This window comes from Rhinopithecus roxellana, chromosome 8 (assembly GCF_007565055.1).
Source record: "Rhinopithecus roxellana isolate Shanxi Qingling chromosome 8, ASM756505v1, whole genome shotgun sequence".
Lineage (NCBI taxonomy): Eukaryota > Metazoa > Chordata > Mammalia > Primates > Cercopithecidae > Rhinopithecus > Rhinopithecus roxellana.
Window position 1 is genome coordinate 47,315,337 of NC_044556.1, and position 24,956 is coordinate 47,340,292.

At 46.6% G+C, this 24,956-nt stretch overlaps 2 protein-coding genes across 4 annotated transcripts in view; both read right to left on the reverse strand.

Annotated features, from left to right (window-relative positions):
- Nucleotides 1-1,636: 1,636 nt before the first annotated feature.
- On the reverse strand, nt 1,637-12,850 carry PLEKHO1 (pleckstrin homology domain containing O1). 2 transcript variants are annotated; one of them, XM_030935561.1, is made up of 6 exons: nt 12,281-12,850; nt 10,982-11,128; nt 5,822-5,962; nt 5,015-5,119; nt 4,538-4,639; nt 1,637-2,865 (listed from the first exon to the last, which is right to left on the reverse strand). In XM_030935561.1, the coding sequence occupies exons 1-6, from the start codon at nt 12,545-12,547 to the stop codon at nt 2,161-2,163; spliced, it is 1,467 nt and encodes a 488-aa protein (XP_030791421.1). In that variant the 5' UTR covers nt 12,548-12,850; the 3' UTR covers nt 1,637-2,160. The 2 variants fall into 2 exon arrangements, with proteins under 2 accessions (XP_030791421.1, XP_010385582.1); XM_010387280.2 differs by lacking the exon at nt 12,281-12,850 and adding an exon at nt 11,777-12,181.
- Nucleotides 12,851-16,703: 3,853 nt separating this feature from the next.
- The window catches only part of VPS45 (vacuolar protein sorting 45 homolog), an 81,681-nt gene continuing 73,428 nt past the window's right edge, over nt 16,704-24,956 (reverse strand). Inside the window, exon 15 of one of the 2 annotated variants that reach the window (XM_010387282.2) lies at nt 16,704-17,321. In XM_010387282.2, coding sequence (XP_010385584.1) covers nt 17,234-17,321 — 88 coding nt within the window. In that variant the 3' untranslated portion in view covers nt 16,704-17,233. The remainder of the gene's footprint in view (nt 17,322-24,956) is intronic. The other variant, XM_010387283.2, reaches the window with a different exon arrangement.

Consider the following 24,956-nt stretch of genomic DNA (forward strand, 5'->3'; position numbering starts at 1 on the left):
GGATACATATGTCATTTGTGCTTTTGTCTTCTTTCCTCATTATGTGGGAGCAACAAGGAAGAAAAAAAGAAAAGGAAAAATGCTGGCAAAATACAAAGATAGAGACTTGTAAAAAGAAAGCATAATTCTAGCTTAGACTTCAATACCTGTGACAACGGATGGCTCTGCTGACCATGCTTAGGGTCGTGGAGAGTGTAGCTATTTGGAGGACAGGATGTCTGGAAGCCTGGGTCCTCACCTCATACCCCAGGAGACCACAGAGACATGAAGGTGGCACTCTTGCATGCTTTCCCTTACTCAACTGGGACACACATTCCTCAAGGAAGAGGCTAGGTAACTACAATCTAGAGCTGGGGAAAATCTCCATGACAGAGTGGCAAGGGACTAGAGAGAACAAGAATTCCTCTGCCCTAGGGATGGTTTAATAGCAGTGATAAGGTCCAGAGAAGAGTTGTGAAGGAAAGAGATGATTTCTGGAAAGAAGGGGAGAGAGCCCCCCTCCGCCCCAACCATTTTGCTTCCATGGGTTGTAGGAGTGACGTCAGAGCGGAAGAATGGGGATTGAAGGGTCTGTTTCTCCCACAGGGTTTTTCCCCCTCTTCCTCCTATCCCATCTTCGGGGCAGCCTCATGGCCAGGTCTATATGCAACTTGGCCCCGTTTGTGCCTCCCCCCATCTCTAGTGAAGCCCCGCTGCTCTTGGAGGATCAAGCAGCTGGCAGGGCACACTTCAAAGTGGTTTTTAACCCTCCATTTACTTGATTCATGAGGCTCTGTCCCCTTCTTTCCCAAAATCAAATTATTCCCTTCACAGCTCTTCTCGGGACCTCACCACTGTTACTAAACCTGATCTCACACACTTCTGAGGAAAGAGCGAACAGTGAGTTGTGTGGGACCTACCACAGGCAAGAATGTTGGGAAGCCTGTCAACTTCAGAGGTGGCTGGGAGAGTGCTGGCATGGGCATCCAGATGCTTTTCTAAAGTGGGGGCTTGCTTAGTGATACAAGAGGTTTGATGGAGGGGGAGGCTACAGGAAACCTTAGCTTGGCCGAAAGAGGAACTTGGACACATGTTTGGTTTTCCCCTTCATCCCACCCAGCTTGCATCACAAATCAGTTTCATTCTTAGTTCAGTTCTTCTGTGGGATCTGTCTCTAGTTCCCCTGTGCTAGGGCCCTGAATCAAATAATGAAACTAGTCTCATCCACCCAAGGTTGGATCTTTTTTTTTTTTTGAGACGGAGTTTTGCTTGTTGCCCAGGCTGGAGTGCAATGGCATGATCTTGGCTTGCTGCAACCTCTGCCTTCCAGGTTCAAGTGATTCTCCTGTCTCAGCCTCTCGCATAGCTGGGATTACAGGTGCCCACCACCACTCCTGGCTAATTTTTTGTACTTTCAGTAGAGACGGGGTTTCATCATGTTGGTCAGGCTGGTCTCAAACTCCTGACCTCAGGTGATTCACCCACCTTGGCCTCCCAAAGTGTTGGGATTACAGGCGTGAGCCACTGTGCCCGACAAACTTGGATCTTTGAGTCAATGTTGGGAAGGGTATGGAAGATGAAGGGAAGAAACGCCTGATGTAAGAAAATCCAGGCAGCTCGATCTCAATCAGAGACTGCTAGGAAAGAGAAGCCAGTGTCTGGCTGGGGAAGATTTTAATTCCACAAATCCTCCTCGGGGCTGGGATAAATTTCATGGACAGGTGGCAATGGCCTCCACATCCCTGCAACTAGAGTTGGGCAGCTGAAAGAAACTTCACCCTCAAACTGACAGCCTGGGGTGGGACATAATAGAAAACACCCTCGTCCCCCTCCTGCTCTAAGCTTAGAAGCCCACTGTATCCTTGGGAGCAGCAGTGGACTCCCTGTGCCGTCTTGGGGGCGGGCGGTGTGTGGAGTGATCAGACTATGTCTTTTCTGCACCTTCTCTCTCTCTGGCTGGGTGAAAACTTCCTACTACTGCTACAGGGTCACTTCCTCAAACCTGAAGGGGATATGGAAAATAGGTGGGGAAAGAAGGTTTGTAGTGGGGTCAGGCATCAGCAAGAGCAATGAGCTCATTTTTGTTTTCTTTTTTTGATTGAGGTAAATAAAAAAGCTTTATCCAGCAACACGGAGATAAGAGTCTGTCCAACCCGACGAGTTCCAGACCCCACCCTGCCCTCACATCAGGCTCTTCCGGTACTGACTGTGCGGGGTGGTCTGTCTGAGGTGGGAGTCGGGGGTCTGCAGGTCCATCTGTCTGTACAGGTCTCTCAGCTCTCTGACCTCCTGCAGCACCCTCTTTGCCTGGCTCCAATTTGATGACGCCTCTCCCAGCAGCCGTTCTGTCTCCAACAGCAGCTGCTCTGACTCAGAATCCGGCGGAGACCGAGGGGGGTCCTTGGCCTTTCGCTTCCCATCTCCCAGTCCCTGAACCTCTGCCAGAAGCTCCTGAGTCTTCTCCAGTTTCCTTGCTACCAGGTCCTGGATCCGGGACAGCTGCCCCGGGTGTGGGGGGGCAGGGGTTGGGGGTTCCTCAGCCTGGAGCTGGAGGGTGCGGGCAGGGGCAGCGTCCCGCTGAGATAGGATCTCCTCCAGGGAGGCGCAGCGGCCCTTCTCTGTGGGTGTCAACTTCTTGGGTGCCTGGGGGGTGTAGGTGGCCCCTTTGTCTGGTTTTTCCCAAGGTCGGGAGAGGCTGCTTGCCCGGTCTGCGGAGGGCTGGATGCGGTCTGAGTCTGCTCTCCGTCGGCTCCCTGCCAGCTGGGCCACAGACTTGTCCAGGTCAACCCGAAAACTCTCAGCACAAGAGGCTGGTTCCTCAGGGGAAGGGTCTTCCTCTTGGATCAGGTCCAAGGTCAGCATTCCATCCGAGGTAGAGGTGGAAGCCTGTGGAGCAAGGGGGAAATGAGAGGGGAAAGCTGTCTTCAGGAGGGATTTTCAGAATGACTGCCTAAAAGATGCAGGCTGTGATCATTTTCCTCTACAAGCCTTCCCTGAATGAGAAGTAGTTTTTTTTTTTTTTTTTTTTTTTTTTGAGACAGAGTCTCGCTCTGTCGCCCAGGCTGGAGTGCAGTGGCCGGATCTCAGCTCACTGCAAGCTCCGCCTCCCAGGTTTAAGCCATTCTCCTGCCTCAGCCTCCCGAGTAGCTGGGGCTACAGGCGCCCGCCACCTCGCCCGGCTAGTTTTTTGTATTTTTTAGTAGAGACGAGGTTTCACCGTGTTAGCCAGGAGGGTCTCGATCTCCTGATCTCGTGATCCGCCCGTCTCGGCCTCCCAAAGTGCTGGGATTACAGGCTTGAGCCACCGCGCCCGGCCGAGAAGTAGTTTTTTTAGAGACAGAGTCTTACTCTGTCACCCAGGCTGGAGTGCAGTGGCATAATCTTGGCTCACTGCAAACTCGACCTTCTGGTTCAAACGATTCTCCTGCCTCAGCCTCCCAAGTAGCTGGGATTACATGTACGCACCACCACGCCTGGCTCTTTTTTTTTTTTTTTTTGTATTTTTAGCAGTGGCAGGGTTTTACCATGTTAGCCATGGTTGGTCTCAAACTCCTGACCTCAAGTGATCCACCGGTCTCAGCCTCCCAAAGTACTGGGATTATAGGTGTGAGCAACCCTGCCTGGCAAAGCCCTCTGCTCTTGACTGAACCCTCCTACTGAATGTGCTGTTTCTTATTCCTTTGATAGTGACTTGAATGTTTCTTTTTCTGTAATTTACTTTCTGTTGCTTGTTTCCTGTATTCTCCATTCTACGACAAGCTTCCTGAGGGGCGTCCTCTTCCTCAGTATTGTGGACTCTCAGCATTAAACCGGGTGTGACACACACAGGACGCTCCCCATGGCACAATGACTGTCCTCCTCCATCTGCATCCTATGAGCCCCACACTTCAGCCCCCTTGCCTTACAAACTTTTTTCTCTTATTTCCAGAATACTAAAAGTGATGAGTATTCAATACCAAATATGTAGTTATACATATGTTGCTTCAGTCATTCCTCATAGCAGCTCTTCAACGCAGGCATGATTACTGCCTCATTTTACAGCTGGAGATATGCAACTTCAGGGAACCACACAGGTAGCTGATTACAGTGAAGTTCCAACTCAGGTTCGGACTCCAAAGCCTGTGTTCTCTGCACTATACCTGCCTTCCTCTCTCTCTAAAGACTTAAGAGCTCAGAAGCATGAAAGAAACCAGCACCTTGTATGTTTCAGGGACTCACTGTCATCCTTTCTCCTCCAAATGCCTGCACTACTACATGCTGTTACCCATAAAGACAGTCACCATAAAGTGCCTTAGTTTTCATTTTCCTGTAGGTATAACTCATTTTCTCCAAAAGAGGGTAACATTACTGGGAGCCAGGACTTTTGAACTCCTAATGGGTGCTGACTAAATCCTTTTGATTTAGATCAGGCAGGGGCATGGGGTGGAAGGACTTCCCTCACCTCTGATCTTGGCATCAAGGAGGCCTCCCACAAATGCCTCTGGTGGCATACAGTTCTGTCTGAGATGGACTGACACAGAATTGGCCCTTTGGCAATGTTTATTACAGTCTTACATACCACAGCCATTAGATGTCCCCTTGTTGGGGGGCGGCGGGAGTGTTGGATTTTTGCCCTGTCTCGAGTGGGATGGGCAAGATAGCTGTCCTCCTCAACGGTGACCTGAAGAGATGTACTGTGAGTCACGAGTGCACTTCAGCGACTCTGTGTCCCAACCCAGCATCCCGAGGCCTGAACACGTGCCCACTCCATTCACGGCTTCTGAATGAATCCATGGGCAAGGGGATTTACTGGACACGAAGGGGCTCTTTAAGCTGACGCAAGGCTGGCTCCCGCATCATGAAGTGGGGAAGAGGAGGTGTCAGAAGAGACTTGGAGAGAAGGTAGAAAGACATCAGGTTTTTAAAAGGGAGGTAAAGAAGTAGAGCTGGTGGGGGAGCAAGTAAATGGGGCCTGAATAATCCTCCCCCTTCAGTGGGTCACAGCTGCTCCCTCTGCCCCAGCCTCCCTCCCTCTCCCCACAGTGAGCCCCCTGACCTCATCCAAGATACGGTTCTTGGCTCGGGTGATGGCAGAGTTGAGGGCACTGATCCACGATTCCTTCTCTTCTGGACTCACTGCCAGGAAGATCAGGTTGGGTGCCTGTGAGGGGAAGATTCTTGTTTCAGCCAGGGTTTTAGAGGTGGTGCCTCACCTCGACAGTGAAGAAATAATAGATTATAATCTCACTTTCTTAGACCCAGCTCCTGGAAGGAGAGATATTCTGCTTCCAGAGTCATCCATAACTTAAGGAAACCCAGCTTCTATTCCTGCAAAATGCATAGCTAGGAGGTTGTTTTAGAAACGACCAAGGAAGAGCTAAGAAGGATACTGAGTATTAATATGGTATTGGAGATAATCAGAGGAAGTCTGACGAAGGACAGGTATTAAAATACAAATCTTTCAATGTTTGAAGAAATAGAATGTGACAGGAGTAACTTCCCTGGGTTCCCTCCAACAAGATGAATTAGATTCAGAACTTCAACCACCTATCAGGGTACAAGGACAGGGATTTTCTTCTAAGGGATGTAAATATGCACATGTGTGGATGTGTGTGTATAAGACAGAGAAAAATAAAGAGATGTATAGAGAGATGATCTTTGTGGCTGAACAGGTTAAAGGCTGGCTTGCCTGGAAAGAAGGAAATGGCCACAATATTCTCAGGTGAAATGATAAAAGCCAGCAGGAGAGCAATTCAGGGCCTCTGAGCCAAGACTGCTGAGAGAAGTTGAGGGTAAGGAGTTCTCCCCTGCCCCCTCCAACCCTGTCCATGTTGCAGCGGCCAAGGTGGCAGGAGAAACATACCGTGTTACCGGGCTGTTTGGAGTGGGCAAGAGTAAACTTGCTATGATTTTTCTTGCTCCTGCTCTTGGACTTCCGGAGCTCTTCACACTTCTCATAGTCACTCAGGTCAAATACCTCTTGAATATTTTTCTCATCTTTTACCTAGGGGAGGGTTAGGGTGAGGTGAGGAGAATAAAATTATTTAGCCCCTCCACCCAGACTGTTAGTTTAGATCATCTTGGGAAGCAGAGGAAGCCTGAGGAGAGGGAGGCATGCCAGGAGAGGAGAGGGCTGTCCTGCCCAAAGCCTACAAAGGCCTCACATCGAGGAGGCGGCTAGGGCAGCCCCAAGTCTTGAATGTTCAGGTGTGTTTCTGTTTAAATCCCTTCTCTTCACTCTCCTTAGCCCGGCTGCCATTTCCAGAGTCCCACTATGCCTCTCTTCACCCATTGCCCCACTCTTCCTTAAGGACGCAACTTACATGTTCTAAAAAGGCTCATGTCCTTAAAGGGACATGGTAGATGGTTGATCCATCACCCTCAGTAAGACAGACCTGTATGGCCCTTGATGGTCCACAGAATGAAGATCAAGGCAGGGCCAGTATCAGGGTGTCTGGAGGGAACGAGGGGCTGTCTCTGGCCTCCCCACTCGCACGTGTGCAGTATAGCTCTCCCACCCCACCTTGCTCCCTTCTCTGGTATGTACAATTATAGAGACTTATCTTCCTTGTTCATTTCAGGAGCATTGCCACCAGAGGACGGCAGCCCCCTGTGTTCACTTTGCTGAGTTTGTCCAGAGAAGCTGAAAACTACAATTACAGTTCCTACCCTTTCCTCCTCCCTCTAAGGTACTGTGACAATCCAAACCAGCTCCTCCAGACCTGAAAAACCATTTCTTTCATCCCCCTATCTCTAGGCAAGAATGCACTTAGACTCTCCCTTGAAGACTACACTTTAGATTTGGAAAAAAGTATTCTGTGATTTCTTGCCATTATTCTAGTTTGAGTGCCTGGGTCCCCTTTATTGCAGGAAGCTCTTCCTCGTATCTAAACTTAGCCCTTTCTGCTGTAGTCTCTGTCCTGCACTCTGGTTCTACCTTTAGCAGCTTCAAGCAACATTTAGCTCTTAGCACTCCTGCTGAACGTCTCATCAAGGCCGCATTCCTAGTGACATCCTCCAACCCCAACTAGCCTTTTCTGAGCACTGCAAAGCGGCTCAAGGAACATTTCTTCACAGGTCCATTTGAAACTGATCACAATGTTTTCTCCTTTCCCCTAAGGTGGTGTTCCTACAACTCTGGGACTCTGAAGCAGTGGCTTATGGATTTGGTTTGGCTTGCAAAGACCAAAGTTACAGAGAGGAGACTTAGTTACAAGCCCAGACCGCGCAGTCTGTTCACCCTCTGTGACTTGAGCCCAGGGTTGGAACACCTCAGGAAAAAGCTGGTCACGTTTTCCTGGGATAAGAAATGAAAAGCACCAGCACTTGTCTCATTAAAACTAAACAGATAAAAGTAGCCTCATGTCTTCCTTGGATGACATCCACCCACCCTGACTGAAATTATTTTTCAAAAGAGTCCCCAACTTCCCCAGCTCTGAAATAGGGCTCGTGTGCATGGAGGTGAATTCATCTATCCTCCTGGTTCCTGGAAACCTTGAAGTGGGGATATGGTTCTCCCTTCCATTACCCAAACCATCTACAGTCTTACATCTGCCCATCCTTCTGAATTGCTGCTGGACCTGGAGGCTGATGACAGATGAGGACAGATGACCACATGGCCCGATTCAAGTGAGTGACTGCTCATACATCTACCTCCATTTGTTTCAGCAAGGCTTGGCTCCTCCAGGGCCCCCCACTTTCCAGGTTCTCTGGCTTTGGGTTGGAAAGCGGCCAGAGGCCTTGAATGATTATGGGTGGAAGTAGGACAAGGTGCTGGCAAGGGGTGTCCAAGAACAATTCCCAGAAACACGGGGCAGGGATGTAAGATGATGCATCATCCCTCCTCTCCCCCTCCTTCTCCAGAGTTGAGACTATCAGCAGAGTACAGAAACCATGGAGAGGAAAGTGCTGGGTGTGTGAATGTAGCCAGGGGAAGAGAGTTAACTTACTCTGTTTTCCTTAGGGGAAGGGAAGGAAAGGAAGTTATTCTGGCTTGCATACAGACTGATAAGGAGTTCTGGGGAGCAGAAGACACTGACAGAGGTTAGCCCTTAGTGGGGGTGGAGAGGGTGGGAGATGGGGTGAGACAAGCAGTAGGACAAGTATATTCCAGTGCCTGGGAAGATGGACAAAGCCAGCAGCCTTGTTCTCCATCGTATTGTTTTTTTTTTTCCCACGCTTATCTAATTCTCAGAGTCTCATTTATAACTACCCATCTTCCAAATTAACCCTTCCTTTCCCCTGATTCTTTGTCCTTGACCATAGAAAGGGATTTTTTCCCACACCTGTCCAAAGAGTTGCCCCAAACACCATTTCCTTGACCATGAGGTCTAAGGTCTAGCTTCTGTTCTTCCCCACCAGCCTGTGACCGTAAGGTCAGCCCTCTTTGAGAGAGGATGCCCTTTGACTGAGAAGGAAGAAAATGATTATTATTGAACACAGAAGAAATTCTATGGCAGAGGTGGTTGTGGGAGACCCTGCCTTTAAGAGAGGAAATAACAAAAAAGATTAGCGAAAATTCTGGGAGATAGGGTTATAAATTTTCTTGCATTAACAGCAAATGATATAGATTATACTCTGCCTTAAAAAAATCTTGTCCAGGCACTGTGGTTCACACCTATAATCCCAGAATTTCAAGAGGTTGAGGCAGGAGGATCACTTGAAGCCAGGAATTTGAGACCAGCCTGGGCAACATAGTGAGACCCCATGTCTACAAAAAAATAAAAAAAAAAAATAGCTGGGTGTGGTGGTGCATGCCTGTAGTCCCAGCTACTCAGGAGGCTGAGGTGGAAGGATTGCTTGAGCCCAGGAGGTCAAGGCAGCAGTTATGACTGTGACACTGCACTCCAGCGTGGGAGACACAGTGAGACCCTGTCTCTAAAAAACAAAACAAAACAAAACACCCTGTCTTGACTCTATTGGCCCTAGGGCTTTTCCCAAGTGGGCAGAATAAAGCTCAGAGTCCTCTGTCAATTTCACTTTTTAACCAGGCCCACTGTAGCATGGAAACTGGCTCTAAAAAAGCGTAGTATCAATATGTCTAGTCCCTCTTTCCTGTGCCCTTCCCAGCAGGAGACAGCTGGCTCCATGACCAGTCAGATGGTCCTGACTCATAGGACACCAGACATCCTAGGCTGAGGTCATTCCATCCTTTCCCCTGTCTCTGTACCTCTTCCTCACAAGCAAGGATCAACTATGCTTTTGCCCCCAGACTCTGCTCTCTGGGCAAATACAAACAAGCAATGGATGTCTTATTCCTCTTACCCTTTCACTATTATGTTTTCCCTGACTTGTAGGAAGTTCTCCCTGATTGGTAACTAGAGTTTCCTGCAATTAAGAAGTTCGGGGAAGACAGGAGATACACTTTGACACTTGCCTTTTTTTTTTTTTTTTTAACTAGAAAGCCGGGAAGTTGTGGAGAAAACTTTCTGGAGGATTTGTGATTGGGCAGCGGTAACTCTTAAAAATAAATCCTCCTGGCCAGGCATGGTGGCTCACATCTGTAATCCCAGCACTTTGGGAGGCTGAGGCTGGTGGACCACTTGAGGCCAGGAGTTTGAGAGCAGCCTGGTCAACAATGCGAAACACTGTCTCTACAAAAAATACAAAAACTAGCCAGACATGGTGGCACCCACCTGTAGTCCCAGCTACTCGGAGGATGAGATGGGAGGATCACTTGAGCCCTGGAGGTGGAGGTTGCAGTGAGCTGTGATCGAACCACTGCATTCCAGCCTGGGTGACAGACCAAGAAAAGTGCCTTCACCTCACTCCTAAGACTTTCCATCACCAACTTCCTAGCTTTGTGTAAACAGCTAGGTTTTAATACCCTTAAGAGGGATCTCTTTGGCTGTGGCACAGCTTAGTTCTTCCCTAGATGCCTCAGTAGATGTTCTTCTAGATGAGTACTTTGTCTCGGGGTGTGTGTGTATCTGTTTCAATACCATAAAAGGTTTTATTTACCTAAATATAATCTACTGAATAAGGGTGTCTACTGCAGAAAGTAGAAGAGGTTAGAACTCAGGGAGGACTTCCCAGTTAGCTCTGGGTGAGGCAACACAGAATCCCTCCTGTGAGGGCGGGAGGAAGAGCCACTCTAACAGGTACACAGGACAGTCTCCCAGGCTATACTGATAGTCACAGAGGCAGGGAATGGAGTGACTTCTAACCACCGGAGGGGCAATTCTGATTTCTCAACATTAGCACACGTTATTGACCCCAAGACTTAGGGAAAAAAGGGAGATGGGTCTGGATTCAATTATCATAGCTCAGGTTTTGACACAGTGTAGACTGGTTTTCATGGTTAAATACACAGCCAAAGGTATCCAAAGACATACAGGGGTTCTTAACTCCATTCTTCTCCCTTCTGATACAAATGGGGGGGAGTGGGCAGGAAGTGGGTAGAAAATGGGTTCCTTGCCTTTTTTAAATGGGGTGGGGGTGGGGAACAGAGAGCATACTGGTTAGGGACACTGTCTTCAACGAAAATAACTGCCACTCACAGACCCGAGGTCACAGGGGCCAGACGGCGGGGTGCGTGTGTATTTTCTGTGATTCAGGGCGGATGCGCCACGGACAGGACCTGTGCACGCTCCTGCCACAGACAGGAAAGGGGAGGCTGGCTGGAGTAAGGTCGGGGGACAGTAAGGGGTGGTGAATAGGCTAAACTGTTTCAGCAGAAATAACCAAGAAAATAAATCCTATATTCAGGAGGCCGGTTAGGGTGGGAGGAAGCAAGGGACACTTAGGACTTCTGGGGCGTCTTGGGAGGGGCTTATCATTGTTAGAAAGGTATTTGCAAACAAAAAAACACTGAGTAAGCAGCCAGCTCAACTTCTAATTCTCACTCGGGTCTTCTCACTAAAGGGTGACCTTTCTCTGCAGATGAGATGGGGGTAGAGAGTCAGGAGACCACTGAACTTGCCTTTGGAACAAAACGAGGGTGGAGTAAGCTAGGCGAGCCCTTGTGGAGTGACAAAGTCGGGGGTATGAGAAAACGGAGAGTTAAGAGGCAAGAAGCACCCACCTCCTTCTCAGAGATGTAGAGCTGGTCCCCTTTCAGCACCACATAGCGGTTTTTCCAAATCTCCCTGAAAATCCCTTTCCCGCAGAATTTCCGGACCCAGCCGACCTTCTCGGGCGGTGCAGGCTGATGGTTTCCATCCTGAGGCCCCTGCCCCAGGACAAGATGAGAAGCGGGCGGTTAGGAGATTCCAGCCGCGGCTTCCTCTCCATCCGTCTCTCACGACCGCCTCAGCTGCCCCGTCTCCTCCGAAGGCTGCGGCCGGGGGCGGGGGGCGCCCCAGGTTCGCTCCCACTTCGGAAAGGTTTTCACTCCAAGGAACTCCCCCCGTTCCCCTTCCCTGCCCCCGAATAAACAACCGGGGCTGCGAGTGGCAAGGGCGCGGGCCGGGCGCGGAGGGGCTCCCGGGCTCCCTCCAGGCCCTGCGTCCCCGCCGCCCCATGCTCGCCGCCCGGGGACTAACGGCGTTTCTTTGGTTTTCTCTCCCATTGTCTCCTCGCCACCGCGGAGCGCTAGGCAAACGCCCGCCCGGCGCTCAGGGGCGGGGGAGGTGCGGGTCGGGGGGAAGCTCAGCCAAGTTGAAGCCCCCTGAGGCGAGTAAACAAACAAAAGCCCCCGCCGGCGCCTCGCGGGGCCCAGAGCCCCGGCCCAGGGCCGAGGCCAAGGGGACCTGGCCGCCGGGGCGGGGGAGCGGCCGGGGCGGGTGTCTCTCAGGCTGCCGCGGCGCAGACGGGGCCGGGGTCGTCTGAGCGCGGAGGCGGCGGCGGCGGCGGCCGCAGGGCGGGCGGGCGCACTCACCCGCTTGGCGGAATTGTTCTTCTTCATCATTCCCAGCGGGCGCGAGCGCGGGGCTGCGGGCCGAGGGGCGGCCCCGCGTCGGGGCCTCGGCGGCTCCGCGGGGGCTCCTTCCCCGCGGGAGGGCGTCGGAGCTGCCCCGGCGCCGCCGCTGCTCCTCCCTCGCGCCCTCCCGCTCCCGGACTCTCCCCTTCTTTGTAGCTCCGGTTTCACTCAAGGCCGGCCTCCCTCGCATTCGCACTCGCACACACACGCACGCCCGCTCCCCGCCCCTCGGCGCCCTCCATCCCGGCGCCCACGCGGCCCGGGTCCCCGAGCGCGCCCCCGCCACCCGCCGGCCCGGCCCAGCGCGGCCGCTCCCCCGGCCCGGTGCGCTGTGGGCGGCCCAGCCCGCGCCCCGCAGCTCCATCCACGGGCCGCTGACGTTGCGAGTTCAGAATAAAGGGCGAATCGCGGAGCCGCAGCTCGGGCGCTCCCCCCGCCCCCCCGCCTTTGTTTCTGACTCACGGAGCTGGAAGAAGGCGGCCTCCAAGCGGCCGGAGACCGCTTCCCAGCGGGCAGGGACCCTCGCGCCGCGGCGGCTCGGGCGACACGCGGAGCCCAAGAGACCCGGTCGCCGGCCGCCCCGGGGCCCAGTGGGCGGGCGCGGTGATAATGGAGAGATGTGCGGATTCGTAAAGACCGGAGATCTTCAGCCTCTACAGCATCGCCTTCCCTGACCAAAAACAAAAACGAGAGCGGGAGCCTGGAGGTCGCGCCGCCCAGAACTCTCATCAGGAATTCACGCTCCTAGGTGCTAGGGTGGCCTGGGCAGGTCGGATGCTGGGGAAAAGTTTTATGCTCCGGAGGGGATCGACTTGTTGGGGGGTGGGGTGGGACAGAAGTTGCTATTAATACACGTTTCTTCCAGTGTACAAAGCCTCAGGCCTTATTGTAGCCTCAGGAGAATAATCCTAAGGATGAGGCGGATTTTATGATCTCCATCTCACGGGGAGAAAACGGAGACTCAGAATAGCTGAGGGATTTGCAGACACAGTGTCAATCTGGCAGGAATAGAATTCTGTCTCCAAACCATGATCCTTTATACCAAGTGGCTTTCAATATAAGTTCCAGCCACCTGGGTATCTTTTCCCGCTGCACTGATAGGTAAAAATCCCATCCTCTCTACAGCGCTGGAGCCCAGTGGAGGGAAGGGCTGAACGCCCAGAGAATGCCCTGACTAGGGAAGCCTCTGCTGATCCCTCCTACAGCAGATCTGCCTCAGAGCCTCCAGGACACATCTTAGTAACTTCATGTCTTTTCAGTATATATATGTGTGATGGAAAAGGGGAGTGAGAAACCCCACTCTTAGGTATTGGTTTCATCACCACTCTGGGCTTTGGTCAAGTCACTGAATTTCTTTAGGCCCGCATCCCTCCACATATTAAGTGGTGAGGGATGAACTGCCATTTTTATCAACAAGGAAAGTTAGGGGAAGATATGAGATGACCTCTGAGAGTCCTTTGAAGATATGTGTTGTCTTCCAGGGCTAATTTTGAAATAATAAGCTAATAAACACATTGCCTGGCACATGGCAAGCATGTAATAACCACAAAATGAATAAAAATCCCTGGCACTGAGGAGCAGGGAAAAGGAAAAATCCTTTTTCCAGAGATGTCTCAAGATAAAAGTGTTGGCTAAATTTGTGGTTTGAGTAGTGGAGGCTGTTTTGGCTTTTTCTGGTATGTCAAATGAAGGAGGGGCTCCCTCTCCTTTCCAGTCCCACCTTTCCTCCTAATCCAGTGATATTCCTCTCAACTTCTTTCCATTCACCATACCAATTAATTCTACAATTTTAGACTGACACAGAACCTTATCCTTTCAAAATGCTCTTATATGTCATTTCTTTACACTTTTAGTGCCACCTTGTAAGGTATATAGATTAGGTATTAATATTTTCATTTGGAAAATGAGGAAACAGGGCATGCCAGATCAACTGACTTGCCCAAGTTTATACATCAAGTTACTGGCTAAATGGATTAGAATCCAAGCTTCCTGACTGCAGTCTCCTCTTCAGATTTTGTAACCCCCCTCCCATGGGCATGAGTGTGCACACACCACGTTCCCCAAACCATCTTGTCCCCTTCCCAATGTCTCTATTTTCTAACCCCCTGTTTAAAGAGCGATGAAAAAATAATGAGCAAATCCAGGATGTCTTCATATATGAGGAAGCAATATGTCCAGATGTACTGGTGAGGAAATAGCCTGCACGATTTTTTGAGGGTTTGCTGGACAAACACACATGAGTGGTTTAGATTTATCATTTAAATAGATTCTGATTTATGGGAAAAAAGTAATTCATCATTTGCCCCATCTTCCTCCTTTCCCAGTAGTCAACAAATATTGGGCCGCGCGTGGTGGCGCACGGCTGTAATCCCAGCACTTTGGGAGGCCGAGGTGGATGAATCATTTGAGGTCAGAAGTTCAAGACCAGCCTGACCAACATGATGAAACTCCATCTCTACTAAATACAAAAAAAAAAAAAAAAAAAAAATTAGCCAGGAGTGGTGGCACTCGCTCTCATCCCAGCTACTTGGGAGGCTGAGGCAGGAGAATTGCTCGAACCTGGGAGGCAGAGGTTGCAAGTGAGCCGAGATCGCACCACTGCATTCCAGCCTGGGCAACAGAGTGAAACTCCATCTCAAAAATAGATAGATAGATAGATAGATAGATAGATAGATAGATAGATAGAACAAATATTTGAGTGCCTCCTATATGCGAGGTCCAGGGTTCCCTTCGTGCTGCATCAGATAGCTGCCAGAGCATTGTGAAACATCAGGCAGAGGGGCTAATGAAAAAGAAAAACCCTCCAAAGTAATTTTCAGATTCCAGAGCAGATGCATGTGGGCTGCAGAACCTTCCCTGCCTGTCTACTCTCTTAAGATGTTACATAAATATCTGGCGTCCTCTCTTTCTCTGCCCTGCTCCATCCTGTGATCCTGCCCCTACTTTCCTTCACCTGTTCTCCCTTTGTCCTGTCACTCACCCCTTTCCACTTCCTCTGGCCTATTCTTGAAGCTGATTTGTCTCACCAGGTGAACTTCATGGTACCTGAATTGGGATGTAGGTCGGACTGTTTTCCAAAGACCAATGCTTAAGTGAGAAATCTGAGAATGTATGGGTTCCTTTACACATTTTTATAGCGCTGTCTCCTCAGCGTTCCTCAGTGAGCTTGACACTACACACACATAAACCACAGAAATCACTCAGTCAGTTTCTGTCTGTGGTGGAGATAAGACACTGGGAGGACCTCATGATGGGGGTACCTCCCTAAGAACATCTGAGGATAAGACGCGACTGCTAGTAGCTGTATTCTATAACAGAATATTTTATAACTTCACTTAAGGGAGAAAGGGAACTATTAGAGATAAAAACTTGTGAACTGCTTGCAAGTTTACTGGGCGGAAACTGTTATTCAAACACAGTTGTCTAAAAACAAATATCCTTGGCTTTTGTGGAGTAAATGGAACACAGAGGTTTTGACCAGGGCATTTCCACTTACAGGGGAGAGGATTATTAAAAGCATACAAGACCTTAATTAAAGTGATGTTTTTAAAGGGCACAAAAATAAAGGGCCAGTAATAATGGAATCAGCTCTGTAAATCCTACACAAAAATATGAGTCTTTGATTCTTAATAAGGAAATGCCAACTTCTGACATCAAACACCCTGATAGTAGGGCTCATTTCTTAGACTTCTTGATATTGTCGGTTGAGTAGGCACAATGGAAGCAGATGAATAATGAGGAAAATGATGTAAGGAAGGTCTCTGTTTTTGCTTTTTTTATTCCACAGTGTTATCTTGCCGATAAGAAGAGAAGTGCAGATATTCCTGCTTGGAGGAGGGAGTTTTTCATATTTTAAAATACTATATAACTTGTAAAATGCTGCATTTAAAATACTCCATCCCCAAGTGCAGGCTGTCCCAAAGACTTATAAAAAATGAAGAAGAAAAAATTACCCAAAGGGACCCACAAAAGCCAAAAACAAAAACAAAAAAACCTTGGATTTTAGCTTGGATTTTACTTCATGAGTGTGCGTAAAGAAACAACAGCTGAGGCCGGGTGTGGTGGCTCACGCCTGTAATCCCAGCACTTCGGGAAGCCGAGGCGGGTGGATCATGAGGTCAGGAGTTCAAGACCATCCTGGCCAAGATAGTGAAACCCCATCTCTACTAAAAAAAAAAAACCCCAAAAAAACCCCAAACAGCTGAGAGCTGCGAGGAGTGGAGAAAAGAGAGGGACAGAATGACCTTTCAGCTTTTCCCTCTATTTTTTGAACTGCTTTAGTGCAATGATTAGATGTGCAATGATTAAAATGATTAGTCCAGTCATTTTACATGTGATTCTGTACAGAAATTAATCTTATTTACTATTAGCTAAATTTTATTGATTATTGTACACCAGTGTTTTAAGCACTTTTCATGTATCATCTCATCTTATTTAATTCTTATAATCCTATGAGGAAGGTTCTGTTTTATAAATGAGAAAGCTGAGCCACAAAGAGGCTAAATAACATTCCCAAAGCCATATAAATATGACATAGATTTGACCCTCGCTGTCTGATGCTAGAGAATATTTATCAACATACAAGTTTACACATACATACACACACACACACACACATACACACCAGGGAGGGATTGTGCTTTGGTATTTTTGCTATGATGATTTGAGGATACCTTAATTTCCTGGCAATAATGATACTATCAGTTTATCCTGTTTTCAAGAGAGGTGAAATTGACACCAGAATTTATTATTTGCCTTGACATACTTTAAATATCCTTCAGGTAGAGGTAATGCCTTCATTATGTTCGGTGTGAAACCAGCTCATGTCCCACCTCATAAATTCCCAAAATTAGCCCCAAAGAAATAAAACTAAATCACTCATATCTTTTCACAAAATGGATTTTTATTGTGGTCATACATGGTTTCTCAGTGCCACAGAAAATTGCTATATAGGGACAAAAAATTTTGGATGGCTCTATAAAGAAACATGGTAGGTTTTCAGAAATAAGTTATGCAGGAATGTGGTTAATGAAAAGCAGAAAGGGTCAAGGGAAGAGAAAGGAAGTCAAGGAATGTGGTATGTACATCAAATGATTACTTTTTAAGCCCCTCTAGGCTCTGATAATCCTTTCCCCAAGTCAGATCCCAACAAAATGCATCAATAACTGAAGTGATTGTGCTAACAGATACATAAAGACTACCGGAGAAAAGTGGGTTGAGATGGGCTCAGACTTATTGTTAGGTCAACTCTGGGAGTCTTGTGTCTGTGCCAACCACGAACCTGTGGGCTACCTGGAGATGAGTTCTAACAACCAGCACAGAACCCAAAGCTGCTCTCCAACACCTCTGGTTAGTAGGGAAAGCCTGTAGTGGGGGTGAGAGAGGAAGCTGTGCCCTTCCCACAACCACTGTTTTTCATCTTCTGCTCGCTGACCTTGATGTGACTTGAGAGCTCTCCTTGCTTCGGCTGTGCAGTCCAGAAGCCAGAACTTCCTCTAGGAAACTGATAAGTAGTTTGAGGTTACTTGAAAGAAAAAACAAAAGCATCTCCAAAAATAGAATGTCTTGCTCTGGACAGCTAACCAGATGAAAATATATCATGAATAGTAGGCAAGAGGTACTGGTCTGACATTTGGGTATAGACTGGAAGCATCAGTTGAGCACTACAACATCCATACTGCAAGGACAGTACTTCTGTGCTCTTCCCCAGTGCCTTCATTTTGTTTTTTTGTAGAATTAAATTTGTAAGGTCTATTAAGACTAACATTTCAAGTTTGAAGTTTCTATTTGGGAACCCAGAATTTTTAAGGGCAAGGCCACTATATTAACTCAGTACCATGTTACATCAGCACCTGTTATCTATACTCTTTAAACTGTCTCAGAGCTTGTATGTTGTCTCTAGTTTCTTCCTTATCCAATCTACACTCCAGAGTGGCACCAGAGTTACTTTTCTAAAATATGGATTACAGGCCAGGTGCAGTGGCTCAGGTCTGTAATCCTAGCACTTTAGAAGGCTGAGGCGGGTGGATTGCTTGAGCCCAGAAGTTCGAGACCAGCCTGGGCAACAGAGCGAGACCCTGTCTCGAATTAAAAACAAACAAACAAACAAACAAACAAATAAAACAAAATACAGATTTTATCCTGTTATATACTCTCTCCTCTTCTGCTTTAAAACCTTTCTTCTACTTATGGAAAATGTACAGTTCAAGGCCTTCCATAATGTGGCCTAATAATGAATACTTATATTCATTTTGTTCTGAGCATTTTTTAAAGCCGTATGTGTATGTATATGCATATATGCCTGCAGGCCTGTCAAACAGATGCTACTATTATCCTCATTTTAAAAAAATGAAGAAGCAAAGCTATAGAGGGGAGGTTAAGTGACTTGCCAAGGTCACAACAGATAGTAAGTGGCTCAGCTGGGATTCAGACCCAGGCTCTAGATTCTGTGCCTTTCAGCATCATACAATACTGCTGCCTACTCGTCTATTCCATCTCTCAGAGTGCAGCCTCTATGCCATCCATGCCCAACAACTCACTGTTCCTAAACATGTCATGAGCTTTCATACTTCAAGTAGTTATTCTTACTATGTCCTATGTTTGAAATGTAGGGCTGTTCTTTCTCTGCTGAAATGGCGCGATCTCGACTCACTGCAACTTCTGCCTCCCAGGTTCAAACGATTCTCTTGCCTCAGCCTCCTGAGTAGGTGGGATTACAGGCATGCGCTACCATGCTGGCTAATTTTCGTAGTTTTAGTAGAGACAGGGGTTTCACCATGTTGGCCAGGCTGGTCTCAAACTCCTGGCTTCAAGTGATGATCTACCTGCTTCAGCCTCCTAAAGTGCTGGGATTACAAGTGTGAGCCACTGCACCTGGCAGGAACCTTTTTCTTTAAGACTAAGGATTAAAAGTCACTTTTCTGGCCAGGCATGGTCTCATTCATACATACATACATAAATACATAAATGTCACTTTTTCTGTAAAGCCCTTCCAGACCCCTCCATGCTGAACTAATTACTATTATTACTTTATCCCACTCCTGTCTTAGCACTGTATAATTGTTGCCAAGATAGACTGTGAGCTTCTTGGGAGGTAGGGAGAAGTCTTACTCACCTTAGATCTCCAGGGCTTAACACAGAGATATCCAATAAAGTTATGCTGAGTAAATGAATAAAATAGCTACCCATTGGCAAGAGAGCCTTCTTTATAATATAAAAGTTATTTGGACGGATAGGTGCGATGGCTTATGCTATAATCCCAGCACTTTGGGAGGCGAAGGCGGGTGGATCGCTTGAGCCCAGGAGTTCGAGACCAGGCTGGGCAACATAGTGAAACCCAGTCTCTATAAAAAATACAAAAATTAGACAGGCGCCTGTAGTCCCAGCTACTTGGGAGGCTAAGGCAGGAGAATCGCCTGAGCCCAGGAGGCAGAGGTTGCAGTGAGCCACGATCGTGCCATTGCACTCCAGCCTGGGCGACAGGAGTGACACGCTGTCACAACAACAACAATAACAGCAACAACAACAACAACGACAACGAAAGTTATTTGGATGCTCAGGACTCTCTCTCAGAGCAGATATTTAAAAGACAGAAGACTGGAGGAATGACCAGGTATCTTATTACCATTGTTTTGCAGTTTTAGACTGAAAGATTCTGGGCTTGCAGAATTTAAATTCCAAACTCCTTTGCAAAAGAAAAAATTGCAAAGTAGAGGGAAAGGAGTAGAAGCTAAGTTCATTTGTTTCTCTGCGGAAATACAGACATCTTTGGCCTGGCTTTTTGGCCAGTTGGACTGGAGACAATTGGAGGTCAGAAAACAAGTGTTAGGAAATGAAGTAGCACTGTTTTTTTTTTTTTTTTTTTAACAGTAAGACAACAAGTCTTGGTGACTTCTGGAAAGAATGAAATAAATGTGCCGGGAAACCCTATAGGAATTTATCAGGGGATATTTGGTTCATTTCCAACTCTGCTACAAAGGGAAGAAATAAAGATCCTCCTCTGTATATCAACAAGACCCCACATTCTTGACTATAATGAGAACACACTTACTATTTATATTTACCAAACCTAATTTTGTTTCCTAGGGCCACTGTGACTTAAAAATATATATATCTATTTGGGGACTCTGATGAGTCATTGCTCAGAATGCTTAAAAAATTATGGGGAATGAACATATTGGTAGCTGTACCCCAAATTTAGATTATGTTTAAAAACAAAACAAAAGAATAATTTTTCTTTCTAAATTCGTTTTAAACCAATCTCACTTAAAAGTGAACTCAAAAATCCTCTTCTCCTGTGGTGCCATAGTCCAGTTCAATTCAGTTCAGTTCAATCCAATTCAACAAATGTTTAATGAGTATCCATTATGAGCGAGGCGTTGAACTAGGTGTACGAATGAACACCTTAATTATGATTCCTACATTAAGGGACTCTCAGAGACAGATACACAATCACAATCCAATATGAGTATAAACAGAGGCAGTGCCAGAAACTAACAGAGTGGATTAATGCTACTGCTTTTTTTGGTTTGTGCTGTCATCAAGGGTGTTTTCCTGACTCCATGTATAGAAGGAAGGTGGGTGGAAAAAAGCAGAACCCCAACCCTGATTTTACAAAGTCAACCTTGAGAAGTCTTGAGTCACACACTGAAAAGCAAGCTTCTTCACTTAGATCATTGGTAAGGGACTAGAGACCAACGTTTATAGGATTAAAAATATTACTAAAATAATTCAGCTGAACAACTGTGTTTCTCTTCCTAAACAAAGCTACCACACTGTAACAAAACTATGTGTGTGTGTGTGTATATAATTTAAGGATATGTCTTCCTTCTTTTTCACTATACTCCACAGGTAAAAATTACATGTGAATTTCTTATACCAAAGACACCAAGGGGAATCTAGAACCTGAACAGTGGTATAATAATATATTAAAAAAATGGAACTTGTGGGGAGCAGAAAAATAGGAAAAGACTTTCAGGAAAATAATGAGAAAAACCCCAAGATATTTGCCGTAATGGAGTAATAAGCTCCTAATTACAGCCAAACACTTACTTGGAGATGTTAGGAGTATGGGAGTGGGTAAGGGAGAAGGATAAGATGAAATTTTTAATAGCTCAAAACACTGAAAACGCTCCTCACCTCTCCTTTCAACTTCCACTGCTTGCAGTTTTCAGAGCCACTGCTGTGTTTCATAGTTCTTTGCTTTTGCACCTACTATTCGAAGGCTGTCCCATCCGTCCCATACTTTGTTTGGTGGAACTACGCATCTTTAAAAACCCAACTCTCACGTTATTACTCCTCTAGGAAGCTTTCCTCAACTGCATTGCCCTCCCCTTAGAGTTACGTGCTCGTTCTTCCATATCTTGTAAATATCCTGTGTTGTAATTTATTTGTCTATATGTCTATTTTCCATGCAAGCCTATGAAGCTTTTTGGGGCACAAGGATACATGAGTACATTCTCTTTGTAAAAGTTTTAAACAGCACACATATACCTCATCTTCCTTGACCCTTCTTATCCTCATCACTCCAGAAATAACATAATTTGATCAACAAATATTTACTGTCTACTATGTTCTAGGCACCGTTCTAGAAGCTGTGAATACAGCAATGAAGAAAGTAAAAATAAATAAATAAATAAATAAACAGAAAAACCCCTCTGCTCTCATGGAATTTATATTCCAATGGGAGATAAGGAAAATAAAATTAATTAGTCATTACTAATAGTAATACAACAATAATAATGGTGTACACATATTACTATATGCAAAGTACTGTTCTAATGGACAGAAACCATTCCACTTTAAATACACACGCACACACACACGAAACACAGAGAAGATCTTACCTCTTAGAAGTGGAATTGGGATATAATCCCAGGCAATTTGGCTTCAGTTTGTTTTTTTAACTATAATGCTATACTGCCTCTTTGTAATACATTCGATGAAGAAATACTATGGGAAAAGATAAAGCAGGTTTGAAAGAGGAGTATTGGAGATGATAGTGGTGGAGATTTTAAAACTAGTGACTGGGCTGGGTGCGGTGGCTCACACCTGTAATCCCAGCTGTGGGGATTACTGTGGGAGGCCAAGGTGGAAGGATCACTTGAGGTCACAAGTTTGAGACCAGCTTGACCAACATGGTGAAACCCTGTCTCTACTAAAAATATGAAAATTAGCCAGGTGTGGTGGTGCATACCTATAATCTCAGCTACTTGGGAGGCTGAGGCACGAGAATCGCTTGAACCTGGGAGGCGGAGGTTGCAGTGAGCTGAGATTGTGCCACGGCACTCCAGCCTGGGTGCCAAAGCAAGACTCCATCTCAAAACAACAACAACAACAAAATAAAATAAAATACAATACAATACAATAAAATAAAATAAAATAAAACAAAACTAGTGACTGGCTGCCCATGGTGGCTCACGCCTGTAATCCCAGAACTTCGGTAGGCTGAAGCAGGAGGATATTTTTAATCCTATTGCTTGAGTCCAGGAGTTCAACACCAGCCTGGGCAACATGGCAAGACCCTCTACAAAAAATTTAAAAAATTAGCTGAGCGTGGTGGTACACACCTGTAGTCCTAGCTCCTCAGGAAGCTGAGGTGGAAGGTTCACTTGAGTTTGAGCCCAGGATTTAGAGATTGCAGTGAGCTATGATCATGCCATTGCACCCCAGCCTGGGTGACAGAGTGAGACTCTGTCTCAAAAAAAAAGAGTTCATCAATGTTAGGTAATAGCTTTTCTTGAAGAGGAATAAAATACTACCATAAAAAAATCCCCCCAAAACAAAAACAAAAACTAGTACTCAAGGAAGGCCTCCCTGAGAAACTGACATTTGAGCCAAGACCTGAATGAGGCAACAGAGCATGTATCTGGGAAAGAGCAAGCGCAAAGGGATCAAGGCTCCGTATGTTTAGGGAAAAGAAAGGTTAGTGTGGCTAGAGTGAAGTGAATAAGGTGTTGGATGGTAAGAGGTGAGATTGGAGAGGTAAGGAATGGGTAGGGCTATAAGGAGAGATCATGTAAGGCCTGACATGTCATTGTAAGAATTGTGGTTTTTACTTTGGGTAAGATGAGAGACATCTGGAGGGTTCTGCAAAAAAAATGTGACATGCCCTGAATGACACATTTTCACAAGATCACCCTACTACTATATTGAGAAGGGGGTGTTGGGGGACAAGTGTAAAGCAGCTGCAGTAATCCCAGTAGGAAGTGATGGTGGCATGGACCAGAGCAGTATTGGTGAAAGGGCATTAGATTCTGGGTGTATTTTGAAGGTAAAGCTCTCAGGACTTACTGATAAGTCAGGATGTAGGTGTGAGAGAAAGAGGAGATTCAAGAAAATGCCAAGTTTTTTTTTTTTGCCTAAGCAACTAAAGGAATGGATGTGCCACTGAGGTGGGAAGTCGGAGGGAGGATTATGTGAGGAAGAAAGATCAGAAGTTTGGTTTTGATCACGTTAAGTATGAATATTTATTAGATGTTCAAGTAGAGATGTCAAAAAGACAGTGGATATACAAGTCCAGAGTTTGGGGGAGAAGTTTGGTCAAGAAACACTGGTTCTCAATGGGGTGAGGAGGAGTGTGATTTTACTCTCGGGACATTTGGCAGAGTCTGGAGATGTTTTTCTCCTTGTCATAACTGGTGGAGTGCTGCTGGTATCTCACGGGTATAGGCCAGGAATGTTGCTGAACATCTATAATGCAAAGGACAGTCCTCACAACAACAGATTATCTGCCTCCAAATAGCAATAGTGAAACTCAGGACTAGAAATATAAATCTGGGAGTTAGTAGTGGAGACAGAATTTAAAGCCATGAGACTGAATGAGATGGCCAAGGGAGTTGGTGGCCAAGTCCCAGGGATTCCAAAAACAGGAGAAACAGCAAACGAGACAGAGAAGGAATGGCTAGTGAGGTAGGAGGACCAAGACAGTATAGCTCCTGGAAGCTAAGTGATAACAATGACCAGTCTGCACAACATAGCGATACTGCATCTCTATTTTTTTTAAAAACAGAAGTGGAGGAACTGTGTCAGATGCTGCTGATAGGTCAAGCAAAATGAGGACTGAAAGTTGACTCTATGTTTAGCTATGTGGAGGTCCCTAGGGACCCTGACAAGATTTTGGAGTGATGGACGTGAAGGCCTGAATGCAGTAGTTGAGGAGAATATGTGGGTTTAAGAGAATAGGTGAGGGAAGGAATTAGAGACAGTAAGTATAAACAACTCTTGGATAATTTTCCTATGAAAGAGAACAGAGAAATGAGATGGAGCCTAAAAAGAGTAAGGGGATTAAGAGAGGGCTTTTAAAGATGCAGAACATAGCAGGGTATTTCAAACTGATTTTTTTTTTTTTGGGAGACAGAGTCTCACTCTGTCGCCTAGGCTGGAGTGCAGTGGCACAATCTCGGCTCACTGCAACCTCCACTTTCCGGGTTCAAGCAATTCTCCTGCCTCAGCCTCCTGGGTAGCTGGGACTACAGGGATACACTGCCACACCTGGCTAATTTTTTGTATTTTAGTAGAGACAGGGTTTCACTGTGTTGCCCAGGCTGGTCTTGAACTCCTGAGCTCAGGCAATCTGCCCACCTTGGCCTCCCAAAGTGCTAGGATTACAGGCGTGAGCCATCGTGCCTGGCATAACAGGATATTTCTATGCTTCTATGAATAATCCAATAGATAGGAAAAAAAAACGATTTGGGAAAGAAAGGGGAGCGAGTTTGGAGTGATATCCCAGTGTAGGTGAGGTGGATGGGCTCTGGTGCCCAAGTGGAAGAGCTAGCCCCAGCTAGGAGCATTCATCCCCTATGACAGGACAGAAGGCAGTGGGTTTTCTCCCTTCTAATTATCTTCTAATGGTTTGTCTTACTAGTTAGTGCACATCTTCAGTATTACCTTCTTCATTCTTAGTTTAAAATGGATGAATTGTTTGCCGAATGAACATGATTCAGATACAGATTTTTAACAGAAGACCCCAGCTTAAATGTCACCTAGTATGCTAAACTTTTTCTAAATATCCAACAGCAGTTTTATCAGGAGCAAGGGAATAGGTTGGCATTCAAAATCTATGACTGAGGCTGGGCTCACACCTGTAATTCCAGCACTTTGGGAGGCCAAAGCAGGTGCATCACTTTGAGCTCAGGAG